The sequence below is a fragment of the Lupinus angustifolius genome, chromosome LG06 (genome assembly GCF_001865875.1).
Source record: "Lupinus angustifolius cultivar Tanjil chromosome LG06, LupAngTanjil_v1.0, whole genome shotgun sequence".
NCBI classification, from domain to species: Eukaryota; Viridiplantae; Streptophyta; class Magnoliopsida; order Fabales; family Fabaceae; genus Lupinus; species Lupinus angustifolius.
Window position 1 is genome coordinate 4,149,329 of NC_032014.1, and position 9,040 is coordinate 4,158,368.

The 9,040-nt window shown below is 34.3% G+C and overlaps 2 protein-coding genes across 4 annotated transcripts; both read right to left on the reverse strand.

The window, feature by feature from the left end:
- Positions 1,012-3,135, reverse strand: LOC109349093 (E3 ubiquitin-protein ligase Os04g0590900-like). The gene has a single exon (XM_019589757.1). The coding sequence runs from the start codon at positions 2,370-2,372 to the stop codon at positions 1,257-1,259; it is 1,116 nt and encodes a 371-aa protein (XP_019445302.1). The 5' UTR covers positions 2,373-3,135; the 3' UTR covers positions 1,012-1,256.
- On the reverse strand, positions 5,501-8,701 carry LOC109349094 (28 kDa ribonucleoprotein, chloroplastic). 3 transcript variants are annotated; one of them, XM_019589760.1, is made up of 5 exons: positions 8,276-8,701; positions 8,084-8,182; positions 6,805-7,098; positions 5,689-5,785; positions 5,501-5,610 (listed from the first exon to the last, which is right to left on the reverse strand). In XM_019589760.1, exons 1-5 carry the CDS (start codon positions 8,630-8,632, stop codon positions 5,549-5,551), a joined length of 909 nt encoding a protein of 302 aa, XP_019445305.1. In that variant the 5' UTR covers positions 8,633-8,701; the 3' UTR covers positions 5,501-5,548. The 3 variants fall into 3 exon arrangements, with proteins under 3 accessions (XP_019445305.1, XP_019445304.1, XP_019445303.1); XM_019589759.1 differs by having other exon boundaries at positions 5,501-5,634; XM_019589758.1 differs by having other exon boundaries at positions 5,501-5,785.

The following is a 9,040-nucleotide window of genomic DNA, read 5'->3' on the forward strand; positions in this document are numbered from 1 at the left end:
CATACAAGCACCATTCGGATAGTTAAGGATAACCTTGAAGTTGACAGGGTCATTTGATGTATCTATATAACCCAAAGTCTTTTCATATTATATGACACATTAGAAGGGGTCATTTTACTCAATAAAGTGTGACATTTTATATCAAATCAATACTTTATCAACGCGCATATGAATTTGGGTTTAGGAGAGAGACTTAATTGAAAATGGTTTTGAGAAATTATTAACGGTTGAAGGGGAATCTGAATATTCATTCAATGACACTATTATTGTGACAACCGTATACAATTATTTAAGGGCGTGCTCTATCAACTCGATAATAATGAAGAGGACTATGGTCCCTGATGGCAATTATGTCATCATCGAATTGACACCTTATGGGTATATCTAAAATCAGTGTCTTTCACACAGAAATGGTCTAGTAATTGGGTAGCACAGGGCCAGAAGCTGAAAATGAAAACAATAGGTATGGTTTATGCACAAATCAAGGTTCTGAATTTCGGGGGTAGGATAGTGATTTGGTTGGTCGAATTTGGCTTAATAAGTAGGATAAGGTTGCTTACATCTATCATTGTCATACCTCACCCTCGTGCATTGGGATGCCCATGTACAATAGTGATTTGGTGAAGTTCTACCTTAAATGTCAAAGGATTTGTACGTAACGTGTAGGGTAAGTTTCATTCTAGTTGAAGCTCATTTTCACTGGACTAACTACATATCTTTACTGCAATATATTACAGATGTTATTCTGATTGTGGACTGCCTTAAAACTCTACCACAAATGTATGTATAAGTTTTCATAAACTGTCAGGTTTCATGAGAAATTATCCCAATTGTGTTCAAATCTCATTTCATTTAATCTTTCTCAAGTTTAATAATTCTTGTGATAATAATTTATGCTTACGTTGTTAGTTCTTTGTAATTCATCATTGTATTGATAGCTTGATACAGAGCAGATAAAAAACATGTGGCTCCCAAGTTCTAAAGCTAAAAGAGAGAGGAGTTTGAGATACTCATAAAACCTTTCATTTTGTGAACACAAGGGTGACATGGCATTTGATCTTAACTGAAACTCACTGACCAAAATACAAAAAAATAATACATAACAGAAGTCCCGTCCCAGCTATTACTAATATCACAATAACTAATATACCATATAAAGATTCAATCATATTTCATACAAGATTTTCAAACAAAAAATTGGCTAATATATTGTTCATCATCACCAATAGAAGGAACAAAAGGGGGGAAGGGGATTCTCATAGAGGTATAATCCCTTGCCTTCCCCTGCCATTTCTACTAAATGAGAATCTTCCACTGGAAAATGATCTCTTCATTTCAATTGGACTCAATACACAATGCAAGACCCTTCTTCTATAGCTAGACTTGCTACTTTCACCTCTTGAAATCTTTGATGGACCAGCTTCAGTAGTAGGGGACCCTTCTACTTGTGAATCTTGCTCTTCATTCATATTCAGAATATCAGCAACTGAAAAAACATTTTGTAAGGAATGATCCATAGACACTGACCTCCTAAAGGACTCATTTTCTTCATCTCCAATCTCAATTATACTATTCCTTCCCCTTAAATTACCTAAATCACTAAAAGCGCGAAATGCATTCTTCGGAACTTCTCTACCATCACCATGCATAGTCATTTCTTCTTCCACAACATCCAACCTAGTACTTCCTCTTCTAACAACTGTAATCTCATCTTCATGTTGATGGTTTTGCGAAGAAGTGTCGTTCCTCGAAGCGAGTTCTACCACTGGTGGTGGCACATAGAATGCTGCAGCATTGAAGGTAAATATGCTAGAACGGCATAGAGGGCAAGTTGAGTGAGATTTGAGCCATGTGTCAATGCAAGGAATATGAAAAACATGATTACACTTCGGCAAGAGTCTAATGCTTTCACCATCTTGAAACTCACTGAGACAAACTAAGCAATCTGTCACTCCAACCAAACCATCTCCTTTTTTGTATTTGCATACTGTTATGGACTTGATCAGTGCCTCATCTAAGCCAGTAGTTGAAACATGCCATGGCTCATGGAGTGCAAGGTTATGATTGTCTTGAATTTCAACATTTGCTTCATGGCTCTCTCTTTGTGAAGATGAAGCTTCTCTGCGTCCGCAGTACTTAGATATTATGGTATAGTAACTCACAAGAAGAAAAGCACTGGCCAAGATTCCAATGATTGCAATGACTAGAGGGGAAAAGTTTGGACCTGAATCATCATCAGGGAATTCAAATGGAGGAGGTGGAGGGTACACTACATTACACCACTGTGGACAATATAAGCTACAAAACCCTTGAGTACAATCTTTGGTGTTCATGTATGGAACCCAAGTTCTTGGGTTTCCAAGAGATGCCATGCCACAAGAACCTTAAGATTAGTATATATAAATATATAATATACTACTACATGAATCTTATAATCATAGTTTCTATTTCCTCCTGCTATTGCTAGTGAATTTTCAGAGAACAAAAAATATGCTCTGACTGATAGAACATTAACATTGAGAACAAAGAAACTGAATTAACTTCAGACAGAATTAGAAGCAAGTAGAGAAGTTACAAAACTATATAGAAGGAGCTTATGCAGTAAGCAAAGCTATAGAAGACGTATATGATAAGCTATCACCTGAAAACTAAAGGTTGAGAATGTGTGAAGCTTTATCTCCTAACAATGATTAGTAGCATACAAGCAATATATGGGGTAATGGTCTTATAATAGTTTATATGAACAAGATAAAGGTAAAGAAGACAGGGATACTCGCCAGAACATAAGTTTCTATCTTGGTAAAAGATGGCGTGGAAAAGGGGCAAAGAGATTAGATGGAAATCAGATCAAAGACATGGAAAATAATGGGCATATACTTTAACTTTTTTTTTGTCTGACTCTTTCTCTTTTCTGTTCGTACTTTTAGTTTATCTTTCTTGGTTACGATGGTTTGTTGACTAGAGAAGGTGTTGGTTAACTAGTAATGTTGGTTGAGAGTTTATTAAAATAATAAATGCTTTACTTTATTTTAGTTTTTTTTATGTGTCCTTTATGAAGTGAAATCCAATTTAGCTCAAGAGCTTCACTAAAGTTAGAAATTTCAGGGTTTTTGTTTTCAATAATGTACCACCTACATCAGACTAGTAGTATGCATTACTTTGCCATGTGGTGAATATTTGAGTGTAGACAGATAACAATATTCTTGGGAGGAAAAAACCAAAGAAAAGAAATAACAGTGAATCTATGAGTTGGTAGCATTATTGAATAATGTTATTCATACATACTTAGCTTACACACATAACACATCACTTTACTTACATGTACATGATTTTCACAATTTAATTGCATCTGGTCTCACCTTGTTTTCTATGGCCCTTCACTCAGGATTTGGCACTTCATCAAATGCGACATTTTAGAAGCAGTGTTCATGTTATTCAATATGGTGCTCCATTGACACTGTCTCTTCTGTCTCCTTTATGCGTTATATCTCCTTTGTGACACTTTAGCATATTACTGTCCCGTTATACTTTGCATATATTCTCCCATGTTCCAAACTGTGACTATCTTTCTCCCTCAAAACTTAAGGCCTAGCAATATAACAGCATATTCCAACAATTAAACTAATCTCTATTATGAGAACTATAATCCTTTAAACTTAAAGATTACAATAAATGTAATCCTAGATTCCTATAGTTACACGACAGCCATAACCTTTAATCATATGATAACCTAAATTATGTAGCTAGTCAACTAGAGATTGTGAGAATATATCCATGAGAATAAAATAAAGGTGCAGTAACAAAACTGGACTGAGTATGATTCTTAAAGTCACTTACAATGAAATATGGTGTCACTTGTCACCTGACACTTAATCTACTATTTGCAGAAACTTGTGGGTCATATCTTCTTTCTCTTTTCAACTCCACTTGTTCCCTCTCTCAAGCCACCAAAGTAAGATAACATATTTAAGACAACACTTGTGCTTTTCCATATCTTACATATGCTACCCTGCATTTATATATAAGATAATATGATATGGCTTGTTATAATTGAACCCTTGGGTCTAGCCATCTTGTGGTCACAAGAAGAAAATATATTTGAGCTTATTTTTATTCTCTTCCTTTATTGCACTTCAGTTTTTCAACGATACATTAAACTAAGTATCATGCTTCAATTGGTTTTCAGATCTAATAGGGTTTTTCCAAGGGCATGCAGATTTTGCATGCTTTCTTTGGATGTATATGTTCTTATAAATGGGAAGATATTTCACAGGATAATGAAAATATACACATTTCATGTTTGACATGATTTGCATGTATCTTTATTCAAGATCTTCTCCATTAATAGAGAGACAAGTATATGACTTTATGTGTGTTTTTAATGATAAAAGTATTATTTCATTGCATATAAAATGATAAAATGTTTTATCATATCATTGTTTTCTTTGTTTTTTGTAATACATGTATCTCCATTAATAGAGATGATCATTACTTTGGGCGAATGTTTTAGCATATTAAGAAAAAGAAATAACCGAAAGACTATCAACAATTAATATTTTATTCTAAACCATAGTTTGCTAAAGTATTTATCAATTCCAAGTCCAACTGCCTGCATGATAAAAAACTGCATTATGGAAAGAGTTTATGACTATTCAAAATTTATCTTTCAGGACTTTTTCTCTTATGTTTTACTTGCTGTCTAGTGACTGAACTTACTGAAATTATTAACTTGAATTACGTGCTGTCCTTATCCAAAAGAGTAATGACTCGGGCCCTTTTTCTTGTGTAGAAACACAATCATATGCACAAATGCCTAAAAATTCTTGATCCAAGCCCTTTTAACTCTTTTGACCAGGAACCTTATTTTTCCACTCAAAAATGTTATTTTAAATTAACGTTATAACTTTAAATTATTATTTGATTTTCAAGTAGGTTTTTTAAGATGCATTCAGAAATAAAGAATAAGTGAGAAATATATATAATTTAAATTATTATAAGAGAAAATTATTGAGTATTAGGTGTGAAAATAACACCAACGTTTTCCTTTTGGTTCAAGTCATTCTTAGTAATAGGAATTGGCTTGTCTATATTGTGTATGACTCATATTTGTAGTATCACAAGGATTGTCATTGTGATGAAGTGAATGGAGTGAAACGGAAGGAGCTTCACGTCAGCTGCTGGCATATGTGTATTCTGAGATCTTATTTTATATATTGGGCTAATATAGATAGATATATTCTTTAAATCCTAATCCAGATATCTTTAATAATATCCATCTATTCAAATTTATCCGGTATATAAGCATAATTGAAAGAACCTCGTTGTATCACAAGATAATTTTACATTCATGGTATTCACAAATGAAAAACTAAAATTACGACAAAAGATTTGGCTTTGTGGTGAAGCTAAATGAATATGTTTGCGGACAAGTAAGCTGTGATAATAGAAATAAGAATTTTTACTTTTGTTTACATGCAGATTGCGCCTCCTTGGCTTTTTACTCAGTCTGCATACCACAACCAAAGATCAGTAAATCAGTACTTCAGATTTATGATTCTATAAGTTGATTGTCGCCAGTGTCGTCTTCAGGTTGAGCGTTAATAGCACCATCTTCAAGTTGAGCATTAATAGCACCATCTTCAAGTTGAGCATTAATAGCACCGTCTTCAAGTTGAGCATTAATAGCACCGTCTTCAAGTTGAGTGTCATCATCGTCTTGTTTACTTGCAGCTTCTTTAGCGTTCCTTTCACTGAATTTTAGGCGAAGTGGCCGTCCCATTAACTCCTGAAAAGGGAAGGTTGACAGATAAATATTTTCCTTCACCGGAAAATGAATACGCAGAAATATTGTCCATATATAGATGAACTGTTGACTTTAGAACAAACAAGGAAGGAAAAAAAGGAGACTTCGACATATGGTACTCTGAACACAATTTAGTTGTAAGGAACCAAAAACTTTTTAATCATGTAGAGAAAGAAAAACAAACAAGTGACTTCCCACCAGCCAGAAACACAGTTATACACCATTTAACTCTTTTATGACATGAAATTCAAGCAACTCCACAGCTTTCATTATGTAGAATTAGAAACAGATAAAAAATTGTAAGACTCAATTATCCATGTATCTTGCTTGTTTGTCTCACCCAGTCATCTTATTTGCCCTGCATTATTGTACTGTTCTACATGCAAGATGAAAACCCAAGACTCCATCAGACTTCAACTTAACCAAAAAGCATCATAAGAGCTCAATGCATCTTAAACAGTTAAATTGGTCAATAGCATCATGGTTGTCACTTCACTCACTTGTAATGTAGCAAGTTTCAAAGGAACCTACATAGTTGAGTAAATAATTGAAAGTAAAGCATCATTTGTAATTGCAATGTGAGTCCAACACTTGAAAAGTGACAGTAATCTTGCCCTCGTAGAAATACCTTGGTACAGAAAATACTAGTAAATACAAGTGGAATCACTTATATTATAACCCAAAATACAAAAGAGAAACATGAGGAAACCATCATTGATAACCGAATTCTAGGAAGTGTCACTCTTCACTAAACTATTGACAGAAAGAGGGTATTAATGCAAACAACGATTTCAGCTAAAGATATTAATAGAACAAAAGATATTAATGCAAACAACGATTTCAGCTAAAGATTATTTCTACAAGGATAAAAATGCAAAGCCATTAATACCATGCTGATTATTAAAGATGAATACAATTATTTACGGTCATGAAATAGCCATATTTATCAATATCTGTTAGGAAATAGCAGAAAAAGTAATCATCAATAAAATGATAATTACCTTCCCATCCAAAGCAGAAATGGCAGCCTCTGCATCCTCCTTCGTAAGAAAAGAAGCAAATGCATACCCAGCTGATCTTCCAGTAGGACTGTCAAAGACAACCCTGGCTGAAACTGGTTGTTTGAAATTCTCAGTGATGAAATCTCTGAAATGGGTAGATCTTGCTTTCCATGCAACGTTGGTTGCAAAAATAACATGGCGTGTTTCGCCCGGAGGGGGGCCTGGAGGACGCAGAGGAGAAGGTTTCTTAAATCTCTTCGCAAACTCTACTCTTAATATCCTTCCTGATATTTCCTGAATCAGGCAATTTTTAGTTAGCAAAATTGTCAGCATACAGAATTTCAATGAGACATTAAAGAAAGGCAGCCCAGTTGACAAGGCTCCCACTAAGATGAGATCTGGCCATCTAGGGAGGGTAAATGAATGCAAATACGCAATCTTCTCCAACAAGTGGAAAGGTTGTTTCCAAGATTTGAATCCATTATCTTCACATCACGCAGCAGCAACCTTATCATTGCGTCGAACTCACCCGCTAATGTGAATGAGACATTCAACGATATCTAAACTCATTTTTCATTCACTTTAGACATTATCTAAACTATGTTTAAGGTATCACTGCTAAAACATACATTTTTAGTACGTTGAAAATTCAAAGTGCTTTGCCGAAAATAAAATGTATACAAGAGTCATCAAATTGTCCCACATTTATAAAGTGGTCGTACTACATACCATTTCATAGTGACAGCTTAGTTTTTAAGAAAAGAAGACATTTTTTGTTTGGAAATTCTATTATGGAATGAAATGATTGATAACTTGGTTCCATCGCATTGTAGTGGATGAAATACAATTCATTCCATCAGACCCCATTACATTCCATCTTATTTTTAACAATTCAAACAATTGAACCTAATATAATCTCATTCTCCATTCAATTACATTTCCATCAAATTAAGCATAAGTGCATAACCATTATTATAAAGAGTTCTTTGTCCATAATCCATATTTCCTGGACTTAACAGTTTCCTTACCGCATTTGGCGCCACCATTATTTGTTCGGCCAGGAGGAGACTACACAAGGGTACCTCCCAACACTAGAGGCCTAACACCTCTAGCCACCCTTAAGGACTCAAACAAAAGCAATAATTCAGAATATTCATAATTTTGTAGCCACCATTCAGAATATAATTTTATAATCACTTCACCACAGCAAATATCAAATACTATGTCAGTAGATGAGTAGAAGTAAAGAATGTCATCATAGAACAGAGAAGTAACTTACATAAGAGTCAAATTTGTTAACAGCGTCCATAGCCTCTTCCCCTGTAGCCATAGTAACAAAGCAAAACCCTTTGCTCCTCCCATCTTTGCTCTTAATTATCTACTATAACAAAAAAAAACCCATTTCCTAAAATTACACAAACATAACATAAAATCAAACCCAGACCAAACAAGAACATGATTTCAAAATAACCTCAACGTCGGTTACGTTCCCGCATTGGGAAAAAAGTTCCTTGATGTCTACCGCGGACAGAGTCCAAGGTAAGTTGAACACGAAGAGTTTCGTCTTCAAGTTTGTTGTCTTGGTTTGATTTTGCTCTGTTTTTTCCTCTGAAGTTGGTGATGGTGCTTCTTGCAAAGCAGAACATAATTGGAAGCAGAGTGATGTGGAGGTAGAGAAAGAGAAAGATTTGGAAGAGAAGAAGAGGTTGTTTTGAAGAGAAGGGTGGAACTTTATGGAGTCAAGTGGTTTTGGAGAGAAACGGTGGTTATTGGAAAAACGATGAGATGCAAAGACGGTGAGACTGAGAGCAGAGTCTAAAGTAGCCATCGTGTTTGGTGAATTGGGTGGAGAAAAGAAGCAGATAAAGGTAGGGCACTATTCATTTATTTTTAATGGATAATTATGCCCAGGGAACATAAACAAATAAAAAAACGTAAAATGATAATTTTCACCTATAATTTTTATTCGCTTAAATATTATGTAATCTTTGTAGAGTAGGTTGGTTTTGTATTTTGAAGATGGATAAGAAACTAATTCTGTAGAATGGATACATGAGAATCTAATGTTTACACCAACATCATGTTTGTTTATATTAATTATTACAGTTAATATGTAGGATAAAATTATGTATTTTACCAAAAAGATGCTCTCTCCATCCCATAAATTATTTTCTTATTATTTATTTTTTCTGAGACTGAAATATTAATATTAAGAATATTTTTTAGATCATTTCAG

Coding starts and splice junctions, on each gene's coding strand:
- LOC109349094 (XM_019589758.1), bottom strand. CDS start 8,632: ATGGCTACTTTAGACTCTGCTCTCAGTCTCACCGTCTTTGCATCTCAT. Junction 8,183..8,275: donor GGAACGTAACCGACGTTGAG/GTTATTTTGAAA, acceptor TTGTTATAGTAG/ATAATTAAGAGCAAAGATGG. Junction 7,099..8,083: donor TTAACAAATTTGACTCTTAT/GTAAGTTACTTC, acceptor TGCCTGATTCAG/GAAATATCAGGAAGGATATT.
- LOC109349093 (XM_019589757.1), bottom strand. CDS start 2,372: ATGGCATCTCTTGGAAACCCAAGAACTTGGGTTCCATACATGAACACC.